Source organism: Ostrinia nubilalis, chromosome 8 (genome assembly GCF_963855985.1).
Source record: "Ostrinia nubilalis chromosome 8, ilOstNubi1.1, whole genome shotgun sequence".
Taxonomy (NCBI): Eukaryota; Metazoa; Arthropoda; class Insecta; order Lepidoptera; family Crambidae; genus Ostrinia; species Ostrinia nubilalis.
In genome coordinates this window covers 9853945-9869743 of record NC_087095.1, presented here as the reverse complement: position 1 = coordinate 9869743, position 15799 = coordinate 9853945, and the positions used below count along the sequence as shown (strand labels likewise).

Below are 15799 nucleotides of genomic sequence, written 5' to 3'. Positions count from 1 at the left end.
CTTATAGCTATTATTTTATACTAGACAAATAATATAGGTAGGTATTATAATGCATTTGCTTGGTTGCTACGTTTTCACACTAAACAATGATGAATTTCGCTATCAAGATAAATTGAGGACGAAGGGTACTTTTTGTCGCAAAATATCTGCGATAAACTTCTTTTCGTGTGGGAACCCACCATTTTTCATGTTAGTGATGACGTATTAATAAAAAAGTTTGGTTAGAAGTGTTTTTGAGCATTAGTGTTAGGTACCTATTATGTAGAGTTAACCTTTTTATTAGGAGGGACGATAAGCATAATTATGTTATGCTTATCGTCATATTATCATATCATATATATTATCATGTGGTATGCACTTGACACATGCTGAGACGGGGGACCTATTTGCTGCTGCAACGCCGCCTAAGTAACTTTTCCGATTAATTTTAATTATTATTCTTTTGACTGGTTCTGTAATGTTGACCGTTTGTTTTATGTATGTATGTGTAATTGTGTATTCATGTGGCAGCAAAATAAACGTTATTTTATTCTATTCTTATGATAACTATTTTAACTTTATACATATTCTATAAATGTTGCCGAATATCTTGGTTAAAATATTCCGTCGAATTTAGTCCGTGGTGGTATTTGTATGCATCTAAGGGCTCTTCAGAGCATCAATAAGTAAGTATTCGTCCATCTAGCAAGTCGGTCATTCCACGCTTCGCTTGTTAGTGCTGGGGATTCATAGAACCTTCGTTCCCTTTTCATACGTTAAATTGGTCCTTGAATAAGTAAAAGGACAATGTTCGTTCTCCATACATTGTTCGCCTAAGAACCAACAATTTTGACATATTACTACCCGAAAGCGAAATAATACGATTCTGTGTGTAAGAACAATGATTCCTGATGGACACTTGCCATAAAATTAATGATTAAGAATATTAAATCACAGCGATTTTATAATATGTCGTTTATGACAACATGGCGTCTAATGTATTGTGTGAATGTATGAACACCGATTCGCGAAAAATGTTTTGTATTGTCGTCACGCCGAGTCACAGCCAAATAGTATAAAATAATAGAACAAGTTTTAGAAATACAACTCGGCATTCCACTTTTATAATATGCCCACATATTGCACGTAAATAAACAACATGAATCCATTGAAGTAATATTACTACGTATAGAACAGACATCGCGAACAAAATATGTACAGTGCGGGGTGCGGGGCGGGAATTTGACGGACAGCTGTCAGTCAAATCCATGACTATCAAGTTTCATAATTTATGGCGATAAAATCTGCACCAGAAAATGTCGTACTTCATTGATAGGATTGCACGAATAGTGATGTTCCTGCGGTCGCCTCATCATAGACATTGTGAATCGATTGTGACAATAAAGAAATCGGCTAAATTGTGTTAAATTTTCATGGTGCTCAATAGCAAAAAGGTTCAGCTACTTACATTATTTTCTTTTATTATATTGTTCGTTTCCTGTAATGTAATCTAAGCTCCCCTCCCTTAGACTAAAATTAGCCCTCCTAGACAAGTGACAAAACGTAGCAGTTGAAACATTCGAAATCACTTCGCTCTGCCGTTTTTTGGTGTTAGTTACTTCACTCTGTGATGCGATTTAAAAATTACAACTGGCGATTCCGAATTCACAACTGAGGGGACTGAGGCTACTTAATCGTGTTACTTGTGCTACAAGTGCGTATGGGCTTCATACTGATGCTTAAGCCATTAATTATTTTTCTTCCCGATTAAAATCTAATGTAATCGATAATCGAATTGAGAATCGTTAACTGGTATTTTCTAATTCGATAAAAAAATTACCCATCTCTAGTTTAAAACTGTCATCCAACAGCGCACGAAATATTATGAGTTATAGATAATGATACCATTACAGAGGCGACACTTCGTTTACGTTTAGTTTCTGCCTATTGAATTGGATACTGTAAGGAAACATCGTCATCATCATTTTAGCTACTGGACGTCCACTGCTGAACAAAGGCCTCCTCTAATGATTTCCACATCGCCCAGTTGATAGTGGCCTGCACCCAGCGTCTTCCTGCTATCTTCAGTCAGTCCATCTTAAGATTTTAGAAAAAATCCCACTCGTCACGGTAGGAACAAAGCTAGGGATTACCCACGCCTTCATTCCAGAACCAATAAAATAACTCGATGGGTGCCTGGAACAAAGCCGCAATAGCCATAGCAGCAGTTTTCCGATTAACTGATTTTAGTAAACTGCGGGTCCCTATACACCTTTTGAATTTTTTTCAGAATTTTATCTTTGAAACTGCCTGATTTACCAAAAGCACTATGGATATTGAATCGTTATTCCCATTCACCATTTAAAATTTGTTGACCGGAATAATCGTGCCATATACAATGTTAAAACTTTTATTTAAATCTTCTACAAGCAAACGGCTATTACTGTATCCTTCAGATCAGCGCCCGAGGCTGCAATACACTATTGCTGTTTGATTAATTGCACACTTTTTACCGGAATAAAACCACAATGGACTCTTACGGAACCGACTTTCAATGTATGAAGCGGCAATATGTATTTCTACCTTTTTTAAAGTATATTCTAAGCACTATAACCTTATGCACATTCAATGTTACTACAGAAAAAATAACGCATCGTTTGATATACAAACCGTTTTGATACGCCTCGTAGTTTAGAATTATTCAAAATTGACACTAAATCTCTTCTCCTGTAAAATTGTGTTTTGTCGATTGCGGCTTTGTTCCAGGCACCCATCGAACTGAAAGTTTCTGACTTTCAGTTCAGTACACGTATAATAGCTGTGAGGTAGAAGTTACGGGACTATTCCCACCTCTCCTTTTCACCGCTGCATCTCCTGTGTAGCTAGCACCTAGACTAGTTGATTTAAAGCCAAGGAATATCAGTTTTTAGGTAATGACTTAGTGCATCTAAAAATGTAAAACTTTCTAGTTTTTTGTAACATTGAAAAATCTAAAAAGAAGCATCATTTTTTTTACGTTCAAGTGTTTCTAAGAAATTTAAATGGAAGCTTTTGATGACAATGTATTGCTTACTTTTTCAGCTGTCGAACGAATCACTTTTATACTCATAGGTCCTGTACATCGGTAGATTTGGTAAATAAATGAATCCATCCGGACTCAGAAACTAAAAAAAATAAAATAGCTGTAATTTTTTAATACTGGATTTGTCGATTAAATTGATCATATTATTGCGCCCTAAAGGGTCGGACATTGGTGACCAGACACACTGTACAATTATTATAATTTTAGCCTATCTCGTGAGCTAGGTGTCAATAATTAGGGTGATTTACTAACTAACCAGTCGCATACGAACAACAGCAGTGAGATTCAAACAAGTTTGATCCATGATGCCGCACGACTATTGTGTGAGCCCACCCGTAACCCAAGCTTATTTAGCTTAACACAAGGGGCTGGACGGGACTACTAGTAATTTGTGCAATACAAAGTGCTTATAATCTTTAGAAAAATCTTTTTATTGCTGTATTTAACCTTCCTTTCGTATACTAATTTATGCGTCAGTGTCAAGTCTGCGATTTTTATTCTTTGAAATTTTCGTAAAATGGCTGCCGCCGCGGTGACGCCTTGTAATCATGGACCTATAAAAAAAGGCGGACGGAACTCGCGCTACAACAAAACTGTGACGCAAAATTTTGGCGTTTGTCTATTGTGTGAGTGAATTTAGGGATGCCATGTTAGCCAAAACATTTTACCCATTTATTTTAAGAAAAACATAGATCGGCAGATGTTACTTGGAAATGTAGACAGAATTATTCCGTGCCATTTTAAAAGGATGAAAGGTGAATGCGTTGAGGTAGGCGCGAAATTTTCAATGTTCAAATTTTCTTACATTGTTTGCAAGTCAGTGTGTCAGGGTATGTACATAATGTTGATCAAAAATGATTCACGCAGTTACAAATTACGAATCTTGTGTACATTATAATCATAATCTTATGCATCATCAATATATTATTATTATCTCTGATAGATTTTTTTAAACATACAACCTGACACTGACTTGCAATCAATGTAAGAAAATTTGAATTTCGCAGTTCCACATTTTTGGGAAGGATCAAATTTGCCTATAAAAATATATCCCATTAAAACACAATTATTATGATAAATTATTTTATTTCCATAGTATGCGTAATAAATAACTAAAAAGTCCTAAAATTATTATTAATTTCCCATATTTCGGGTAATTTTCCCACGTAAATAACTGAGAACACTGGTCTTTGACGTATTATTTTTTCGAGTGAATGACGTTTGATTTCAATATTTTAATGTCGGGAAATAAGTGATTGGATTATTATTTTGCCTGTGAAATGTGATTCCTTAATTTTTGTTTGTTCGAACAGAACGGTTTTTACACAATTTCATCACACAAGACATGTCGTATTCGTGTTGTTTTTTCGCTGCTTAAATGTGTCAACTGTGTGAAGTTTGCACTCGAAGTGGTGTATCAGGGTGTGAATGTGTGCGTGCCGGCCTGTACGTACAGGCACAAAATATAACAGAAGGTAAACTCATGTATGTACCTCGCTTTGCATACCTCTCTCGCTCGCACGCTCGGCCGTCGCGCTAGGGTTGTCTTGTCATGTGTTGCGTTTATTTCGATAAGATAGAAAAATGTTACTCTTAATACTATGCAAGAAAGACAATAACAAATATCCACGTATACTTATTTATATTTAGTACGTTATTATAGTAATAGTTTGCAAACAAATACACGAGAAGGAAGTAGTATTTAGTTATGTCCTCCAACATGCCATCACGCATTATCCAAGTACCTAAATAAGCATTAAGATAACGAAATAAGCATATTAAGCATTTATCATTGATATCATATTACAATAACAACCTAAACTGCTGATGCTGAGTCGGGATAATTGAAATCAACATCCTGCAGTTCCCGGTAGACGCCTCACGCCACCGGACCGATAATCAGCCCTATATAAGGAGCCCGTGATGATGGTATGGATACATTAGATTCTAGGCTTCCAACTTCGAAGCACATTAGATTTTAGGCTTCCCACTTCGAAGCACCTTAGGTTAGTTAGGCTAGTACCGTTCAATCGCTGAACACTTAGTTGTAATTTTGTACTTTATAACTTCATTAAAAATCATTGAAAGTTTAAAGTTGTAGTTTTTTTATAAAGTCTGCTCGCCGCACAAACTTGACTGGCGCAGCCGGCAGGATCTCGCGTCGCGATAATCAAAGTATAACGATTATATCGGTCTTGAGCAATCGCGGTTAGGCTATCAAGTCTACAACGGCGGGATCCACGAACCAAACAAATAAGTCAAGCGGCACCAGTACCAGCAGCAGCACCAGCAGCAGCAGCAGCACCAGCAGCAGCAGCGGCACACCGAGAAGATATGGGGGTGAGCGGCAAGTGAGTAAACCTTTTCGCTACCGTTCTTGTACCATTCTTCCCAAATTTTTGTAACGTTCTTTATCCCAAATCATAATAAACGTTACTGCTCGTAGTTCCTTCCACTTCAAGGATTACGCCAGCGCTTAGTAATAGGAAAGAAATATTTTGAAATTGTTTATTTTATCAGAGAATTGTTAATTAATTAAAATGGAACATATAAATGTTATACCTAGTGAAATGTTAAATTTAATACCGAAGTTTGAAGGCGACGGTAAAACATTGAATTTATTCCTAAGGGAATGCCAATATGTTATAAATATATATAGAGGTCCTGATGAAAATGTAACACAAAACAGTTATGTATTTCATGCGATAACCAGTAGATTAGTAGGACGCGCAGCAGCATTGTTAAGCGAGCGCGAAGATATTAATACATGGATAGCATTAAAACAAGTGTTAACCCAGCATTTTGGAGACCCCAGATCGGAAGCTTGCATAGCGATCGAACTAGAACAAATTAAAATCAAACATGGAGAGTCGTATAGCGAGTTATGTCATCGTATTCAGAATGTTAAGAGCACGCTGATGTCCAAAGTCAACATGATTGAGGACGAAGGCATTAAAGCAGCTAAAGTAATTATATACGATAATACCGCGTTAAATGTCTTTCTATTCAATCTAACTGAAGACATGATTAGAGTGATTAGACTTAGAGGTTGCACCACATTAGAGCAAGCCCTAAGCATTGTGACTGAGGAGGAAAACTTCCAATTTCAGTATAATATGAAAAATAAGAACAAAGGAGTCACACCTACTCCTAGTAAACCCAGTTTTACCCAATCTCAACCGGCATTTAAACCGAATTTCGTATCGCCAACTCAAGCATTTAAGTTTGGCATACCTTTCAATAATAATAATCCATTCAAACAAAACTTCACACCTTTCAATAGGTTTAACCCAAATGGACAAAACTTCAGATATAATATGCCACAGAATCCTAATAATATGTCCAATCAACCCAAGTTTGTTTTCTCAAACCAGAATCCACAAAATTTCAGATTCCAGCCTAATCAAAATCCTAGACCTATTTATAGAATGCCTAGCAATAATAACAATCACTACAGACCTAATCCATATTCGGTTCCAATGAATCGATTCAATCAATTCCCACAACAAAATAACCAATTTAAATTCGGATTAAGCAACCCACCTTTGGCGCAGCGTCCCTCATACAAGTTGGACACTGATGTTTCAATGCGTTCAGCAGCTCCAATCCATCATAACTTAATAAATAACCCTGAAACCCCGGAAACACTCTTTTACGAGCCCGAGCCCGAGAGTCCCGAGGACCAGTACTATTATTACTACGACGATCAGTACGAGGACGTACCTCAGTATGAATCAGAGCAAATAGTAGAACCGGAAACTCATAATGACGAAAATTTTCAAATAGAAGCCTCACCGGATATAAATCGGAAGTGATAAATCTAAATTATTATGACGGAATGTTAAGATTGCCACACGTGTTAATACCTGAAATCAAAGCAAAGTTTATGATAGATACGGGAAGTACACGATCGTTCATAAGCCCGAAAAAGGCTAACGAGTATTTCAACGCCTATAAATATGTAGAGCCATTTGAAGTCATTAGCACGCACGCGCGTAGTAGCCATAATGAAGTAATCCATATTCCATTATTAAAATCATTTGCAACCATAGGAAGCCATAAGTTTTACGTGTATAACGTAGACAATCGTTTCGATGGCTTGATAGGTAGCGACTTGTTAAAACAGTTGGGCGCTACCATAGACATGGACAAACAAATATTAAAAACTCATAACGCACAGTTGCGAATAATATATAGCCCACCATATGAAGTAACTATAGCACCGCGATCCGAGTCACGTGTTAAAATCCCCACCACTGTGTCAGAGGGTGACGCAATAATTAATTATACTAACTTCGGACAAGGCGTCCGTATGCCCAGTGCTCTCGTGAGCTGTCAACGAGGTTACGCGTATACCGTGATCCAAAATAGTTCGGATAACTATATAACGATAACTATATCTAAACCATTCGCAGTAGAACCGTACAGTGTCAGTGAAATACCAGTTAATAATATCAGTGACGCACCGCAAGGTTATGAGATCGACGAAGTGTTACAGCAGAATCTGGAAAAACTCAGGTTAGAACATATGAATGATGAGGAAAGAAAGGTCATTAGGAATCTTTGCTATGAATACCGTGATATCTTTTATTGTGAAAAAATACCTTTGAGCTTTTCAAACAATGTAAAACACCAAATCCGTACTAAAAATGAGGATCCTATTTACGTAAGACCATATAGGTTACCTCAAGTCCAGACAGACGAAATTAATAAACAAGTGGAAAAACTTTTATTAGATAATGTAATTCAGGAATCACATTCCCCGTGGAATGCTCCAGTGCATCTAGTTCCAAAAAAAATGGATGCATCAGGTGAAAGAAAATTTAGGATGGTCATTGATTACAGACGTTTAAATGAAATCACAACCGACGATAAATACCCATTACCCAACATCGCGGATCTTTTTGATAAACTAGGAAAATCAATTTACTTTACCACCTTGGATTTAGCAAGTGGGTACCATCAAATCGAGATAGATAAGGATGACAGACAGAAAACAGCATTCAGCACCCAAGCGGGGCACTACGAATTTCTGCGCATGCCGTTCGGTTTAAAAACCGCGCCGGCGACGTTCCAACGCGCAATGGATAACGTACTGCGTGGGTTACAAGGAATGCACTGTTTAGTCTACCTTGATGACATCATAGTTTACAGTAATAGCTTACAGGAACACATTCAGAGCTTAAGAAAGATATTTGATCGCTTAAGAGAAACCAACCTTAAAATCCAATTAGATAAATCTGAATTTTTACGCAAGGAAGTCTTGTACTTAGGACACACAATCACTAAGGAAGGTCTTAAACCGAACAATGACAAAATTAAAGCCATCTTAGATTTCCCTATTCCCACAACTACAACAGAAATCAAAAGTTTCTTAGGTCTTATAGGTTACTATAGGAAGTTTATAAAAGACTTCGCCAAAATAACACAGCCACTTACCAGTTGTCTAAAAAAACGCAATAAAATAATAATTGATGACAAATACAAATCCGCTTTCCAAACATGTAAAGAACTTTTAACAAACGCACCATTGTTACAATATCCCGATTTCGAGAAACCGTTTGTTTTAACAACAGACGCCTCTAACTTCGCTATCGGAGCCGTATTATCACAAGGAACTGTAGGCAGCGATAAACCGGTCGCCTACGCAAGTCGTACACTGAACGAAGCCGAGACGCGATACAGTACCATCGAAAAAGAATTATTAGCCATAATTTGGGCCGCAAAGCATTTCAGACCGTATTTGTATGGTAGAAAGTTTACAATCTACACCGATCACAGACCACTAGCATGGTTAAATTCAATAAAGGAACCCAACAGTAAACTCACCAGATGGAAGTTACGTTTAGCGGAATTTGATTATGACATCATATATAAAAATGGTAAACAAAACAGCAACGCTGACGCGTTATCCCGAATTAAATTAAACGCACTCACCAATGATGATAATATGTCAATGCAGGTAAATATAGACAATGATAAACCATCAAGTATAGTGACAATTTCATCAGATTCCAGTAATTCAATTAATTCCCAAAAACGCGTAAAAAAAAAATGATTACGGAGCTATTAGATCACCATCAAATAGTAGCACAATATCAGCACCAGAAAGTAGTTCACATTCCGCAACAGCACACTCCGCTAAAGACATAGATACCATAGGTATACCCATATTAAATGAAGCAATAGACACAAAACCTAATCAAATTATAGTAGATTCTTGGGGATTAGACAAGTTAGAAGTAGTCAATGTTTCTAACTCAAAACAACGCATTTTAGAAATCAATTTACCATTAAATCGCCCTGATCTAATTAAAGACTTCTTAAAACGATATACCCGACCTAAAGTAAAACATTTTATCCACTTCACTGACCCTAATCATCGTAAACTATTTGTAGAAACAATAATAGCATTATTTAAAAAAGATACTGTACATTTCTTTGAATGCACAGAGCGTATCATTCATATAACAGACGAACAAGAACAACGCGCTATAGTACTAACTTATCACACCGGAACAACATGTCATCGTGGAATACGAGAAACAATAATGCGTCTTAAACGCACTTACTTTTGGAGTAAAATGGAAGAAACTGTTTCCAGCATCATAAATGCATGTGAAACTTGTAAACAAATGAAATATAATAGAAAACCTTTTAAGCCCGAACTACAGTTAACGCAAACTCAAACAAAACCATTTCAGGAAATTTTTATGGATCTGTTTAGTATAGAAGGCAAATACTATCTTACAATCGTAGACGCGTTTAGTAAGCTAGGACAGGCTATGGAAATACCTAATAGATCTACACCGGAAGTAGTTAGAGCATTGCTAAAGTATTTCTCATTTTATGGAGTTCCGACAAAAATCAATTGCGACCCAGGCTCAGAATTCAATAACGCCCTTTTAAAAGAAATGTTAACATTTAATAAAGTGGAATTACACATAGGTACTCCACATAACCCCAACTCAATGGGAATCGTTGAAAGATTCCACTCAACACTAATCGAGATTTACAGACTCGCTAAATTCGAACAAAAATTCACAGACGCAGCAGCCGTAATGACGTATGCAATATTGGCATACAATCAAACGATTCACTCAACGACAGGTTTAACGCCTTTTGAAGTAACTTTTGGACACACGGACTCTTCAAGCCCGTTTAACGTAGATTTTAATCAGCAATATACGCAACAGCTAGTAAAGGAACACGTAAGAAAAACGAAACATTTATACAAATATTTAACCGATAAAATTATTGAAACTAAAGAAAGCATTAGGAACAAACGCGGCGGTGAAACTGAATTCGACATCCAAATGGGTGATACAGTGTTTATAAAAGGCGTGAATGAAAGACGAAGTAAGGATAAACCCCGTTATCAAAAAGCACAAGTCTCAGGTGAAATAGTTAGAAACACAGTCCCTGTAATATCAAAAAATAGACCCACTAAAGTTCCAATTAAAGACATAAGGCGTCCTCCGCAGGTGCCTCATCCTGATGATGATCCTGACAATCCGCGCCCGGGCCCTTCAACTCGACAAACTTGATACGATACCATGATTAAAGAATTAAAAACGAATCAAGACGCTATTGCAAATAAAGTAACGATCTTATCCGAAATGGCGGGTATTATAGCCAATAATACCAATGCAACTCGACACAATTTCGCCCAAATCAATAAAGAGCTATTAATAATTAAAAAACAGATAAATCAAAGTAACGTAGAAAAATTAGAAAACAAGATCATTCAAGTATTTCATTTATTTATTCATAACTTTCAAACGATCTTTACACATTTGGACGACATTGAAACCGCTATAGCTTTTAGTAGACTTAAGGTGTTACATCAATCAATAATCGATAATAAGGAATTGTTAAATGTATTAAAACAGATCGAAATGACTAATAAGTTAGTATTCCCAGCTAAATTAGCGAATTTAGTTAAAATTGAACAGACCATAGAGTTAAAAGCATATTTTAAAGAAAGACAGATAACGTTTATTATGAGCATTCCCTTGGTTACACCCGACATATATAATTACTATAGAGTAATTCCTTTACCCATCCTTAATAAAAATAATATCACCACCATCCTTGCACCTAAATCCCCTTTTATCCTGGTACAAGAGGCGAAAACTTGGTCGCTCCCCTCACCATGCCAGGAGATCGACGAAAACCTTCATCTATGCAGAAATGTGGATACTACTACACAAGAACAGGACTTATGCACTTCAAGCTTAATGAAATCGGAAACTAACACTTCCATGTGCAAACCTATAGCCGTGGAAATCAATAACTTGTACATCAGATCTTTTTATGAAAACTGGTGGATTGTGTATTCCAGAAATCCGGTAACCCTGAAGGAAACTTGCAAGGGGGAAATCACGAGAAAACAACTTCGTGGCACTTACCTGATTGGAATGGACGGAGTATGCGACCTCCAAATACAAAAGGTAACTCTCAGACGACGCCACTCTGGAGCGAGAGGCTTCAAATACCATAAAACAGCAAAGATAAACTTACCTGAAGTAGCACAAGGCCCTGTTAACGCAGATGAAGTAAAACCCGTAAACCTGGACGACATCAACTTGGACAACTTGCAACTTTTGGCGTACGCGCTGAAATCTCCCGAAAAACAAGTGTTAAGTGATGCAGTGATAAACATAAAAAGTGTTAGTGTTGGCACGGTAATTTTATATGTTATAATTGTGTTAGTTATAAGTATAGTTATATTTTATAAGATAAAGAAAATGTACCCAAATTTATGTAATCGAAACCCTCCGATTCCAATTAAGCAATCGGATGATTTCGAACTTAAGGAGGGAGGAGTTATGTCCTCCAACATGCCATCACGCATTATCCAAGTACCTAAATAAGCATTAAGATAACGAAATAAGCATATTAAGCATTTATCATTGATATCATATTACAATAACAACCTAAACTGCTGATGCTGAGTCGGGATAATTGAAATCAACATCCTGCAGTTCCCGGTAGACGCCTCACGCCACCGGACCGATAATCAGCCCTATATAAGGAGCCCGTGATGATGGTATGGATACATTAGATTCTAGGCTTCCAACTTCGAAGCACATTAGATTTTAGGCTTCCCACTTCGAAGCACCTTAGGTTAGTTAGGCTAGTACCGTTCAATCGCTGAACACTTAGTTGTAATTTTGTACTTTATAACTTCATTAAAAATCATTGAAAGTTTAAAGTTGTAGTTTTTTTATAAAGTCTGCTCGCCGCACAAACTTGACTATTTAGTTGAGTGACACTATTATCCAACTAATATTATAAATGCGAAAGTTTGGATGTCTGGATGTTTGTTGCTCTTTCACGCAAAAACTACTGAACGGATTTTGATGTAACTTTACAGTATTATTGTTTATAACCCTGAATAACATATAGGCTATAATTTATGACGATCTGTGACAAACTAAATTTCACGCGGGTGAAGTCGCGGGCAAAAGCTAGTTATCCAATAATTCCTAAAACCTCTCTAAAACAATTTGATATTCCTAATAATTGAGTTGGCTTTCAATTTCAATTGAAATTCAAATAAATAACTTACTTACCTCCCCGAATCAACTGGTAATTTAAAAAATGAAAATTCGGTATTTAATGATGAGTTTAAGGCCGGGTAGCAGAGAAAATGGCGAAAATGAGGTTTTCATTTTTCATTTTTGAGGTACTAAACAGTAAAATTAAAGGCTAAGATTTTTATTGGGCATAGTTGAGGATATTTTCTAGGGCTATTAACGGATGGAAACACGATTTGATGAAGTTGACTCGATAGAATAAATTCCCAAAGTTACCTCTATTCGTTTTCTATTTATGGTTTTATTTTTAAAATAAGCGATTTAAGATTCTAAATCTTTTACTAAACTAAAGTTCAGAAATAACTTGAGGGCTTTTAACGGATGAAATTTTTATATTGCGTCTTATTTAGTTACTATGTTAAAAAATGTGGAAAAAATCGTCCATGACGGCTTGGACAATCTCAATCAGTCGCGCGGTGGCGCTTACGGAGGACGGACGCGTGTCAGTTTTTTGGCCGTGACAGTTCGCGATTTGTCAATATTTTTGACAATGATGACTTTGATGAGTCACAGTATAATAATATCAGTGTTACTGGAGAAAGCTTAAATTTTTGATAATGAAGAATTATCAATTTTGTCTACCTATTGAAATTTAAATCGTTCGCATCCTTTTAAACGAAGACTCTACTCATGATACATAGTACATTCCTCAAATATGAGACAAAACCAATGAGTTAAAATTACATTTTAATAGTACCTACATACAATCGTCTTACACTCTTTAGAAGAGCACACTGACACAAATAAATAATAAAAAATACTGTCTAAGGTCTGTAGCTAAAGGTCTAAGCTGTAAGATAGAAGAATCTTCTAGCCAAAAAGATGGCAGATGCAGCAGATGTCAACGGATTTAAAACTGGAGTTCATGTGACTCCTTGTAGACTTGAGTCTCTAGAGCGTCCCTTCCTCCACCATGCGTAAGAATGTTTCAAAAATACTGTCTAAGGTCTGTAGCTAAAGGTCTAAGCTGCAAGATAGAAGAATCTTCTAGCCAAAAAGATGGCAGATGCAGCAGATGTCAACGGATTTAAAACTGGAGTTCATGTGACTCCTTGTAGACTTGAGTGTCTAGAGCGTCCCTTCTTCCACCATGCGTAAGAATTTTCACAAAAATACTGTCTAAGGTCTGTAGCTAAAGGTCTACGCTGCAAGATGAAAGAATCTTCTAACCAAAAAGATGGCAGATGCAGCAGATGTCAACGGATTTAAAACTGGAGTTGATGTGACTCCTTGTAGACTTGAGTGTCTAGAGCGTCCCTTCCTCCACCATGCGTAAGAATTTTCACAAAAATACTGTCTAAGGTCTGTAGCTAAAGGTCTACATCATTTATATTTACTGTGGTTATAAAGGTGTACCAAGGGTACATGCTACACCTTTTTATTCGATTGTAAGAGTACTGGTTTACTCACAAATCCGTTTTATCTGATTTTCTGAAATCTTTTAATTACACTGGCGTTTATCATTCAAATCAATGACTAATGTTTGAACTAATTTGGACATATCAAGGTCTATCATTGGTATTTTTTTCAAACTTCTGCGTTGAGCCATTTACGAGATCTGGGACATCACAAAACATTACCCCAGCAAAATTCTAAATAACTTGAGAACCGGAACACGAACAAATTTTGCTATTCGTGGACAAATTACTACGCAACAAGAGCTATCTATACCATGTATTTGGTTCCGGGATAGAACGACTTTCAAAAAAAAAATTGCCAGGGTAATGTTTGAAACGTTACCCCAAGCAAAATCTGTTTTTTCCTAATAACTTTAAAACGATAATTTGAACGAATTTTGCTATTAGTGGACAAATTTCTGCTCACGATGGACTAATTATCTGCTATACTCTCGACTCTCTAAAGCACAACATTTATAAAAATTTTGCTGCGGTAATGCACTCCAGGTAACCGTGTGTGATGCTCATTGCTCATAGTGATTTTCGATACAGAGCCCCGTACATACGTTATACATAAATTATGGAAAGAAAACACCCAGACCAATACAAACAAATATGTATGCAATTTTAGTATGATATTTTTATTTATTAATAAACAAAAAGACTGAACAAAATTGATGCGTGTACTGATTAATGTAATTAACTACATGCAAAGCTTTGTGAATTGCAACAAGTATAATTTATTATCCAAGCTCTAATCGCTACTACGAGTAACTGATCATAAAATGCTTTTCCAATCGCTCAAGCTCCCGAGGATCTACCGATAGGTCGGGTGACGTAATCTTGAAATTCTTTTAGCCGGCGCGGAACTTCCGGAAGGTCGGGTGACGCCACGCCTCTTTAAACCGTGTTTACTTTGGCAGTTATATTCTATATTAAATGGCAATGCCAGATTTTGTATGGAAGGTGGCGTCTTTTTTTTTTCGCGCGGCCATCGACCAAACTTTGTCATACTAGATTTGCTTTTTGCGCGCAAGTTTTGTAAGAAATTGCAACAAAATATTGCGCTATTTTTTTATTGAGCTGATTCTGCTGCATACTGATGTCTGGAGCATTTAATGGATGGTATTGTTTGTTCACACATGCAATGTCACTATTTTGTTGCAATTTCTTACAAAACTTGCGCGCAAAAAGCAAATCTATTATGAAAATCATCAAACTTCTAATGCTCGTAACTCAGTTCAGACCGAGTTTAGAGGTATACATGTCATAGTAAGTTTGGTTTATTACACTATTTTGTAATCAAAAAACAAAGTTTGGTCGATGGCCGCGCGAAAAAAAAAAGACGCCAATTTCCGGCAGTCTTTTATTCGATTCTAAAATATATTCCCAAAAATTTTGAAAGTTGTTTTAATTTGTATCACTTGGATATGATTTGTATTAGAAAGTGCTGTGAGTGTGACGCTTGAACGGAAGGAAGTCAACCTAACCAACTGCGTATTTCTAAACTGCGTATTTCTATACTGTGTAGCCGCGAGAGCTCTTTGGCGCGCTGTCTTCGGCGAAGTATTGCGCGCGCAGATTTTGACAGCGCGAAATACCTACTTTAGCAGAAATACCAAGCCTTAAGCAACCAAATACCGAACAATTATAATACGACTTTTTCTGTTCACTCATTTTCGTCAATTTCGCAAAACAAAATAATATCACAGGCGGTTGACCGGCGCGTGACTCAAGCA

At 36.7% G+C, this 15799-nt stretch overlaps 2 protein-coding genes across 3 annotated transcripts in view; both read left to right on the top strand.

Annotated features, from left to right (window-relative positions):
- LOC135073895 (corticotropin-releasing factor-binding protein) overlaps positions 1–15799 on the top strand; it is a 61228-nt gene that overhangs the window by 15582 nt on the left and 29847 nt on the right. The window lies entirely within an intron of this gene.
- On the top strand, positions 5225–11466 carry LOC135073874 (uncharacterized). 2 transcript variants are annotated; one of them, XR_010257716.1, is made up of 2 exons: positions 5225–5412; positions 10546–11466. XR_010257716.1 is itself a non-coding variant. In XM_063968097.1 (2 exons), the coding sequence occupies exon 1, from the start codon at positions 5602–5604 to the stop codon at positions 6874–6876; it is 1275 nt and encodes a 424-aa protein (XP_063824167.1). In that variant the 5' UTR covers positions 5506–5601; the 3' UTR covers positions 6877–7579; positions 10546–11466. The 2 variants fall into 2 exon arrangements, 1 of the variants encoding a protein (XP_063824167.1); XM_063968097.1 differs by lacking the exon at positions 5225–5412 and adding an exon at positions 5506–7579.

Excerpts from the sequence above, each read along its gene's own strand:
- LOC135073874 (XM_063968097.1), top strand. The coding sequence starts at position 5,602 with ATGGAACATATAAATGTTATACCTAGTGAAATGTTAAATTTAATACCG.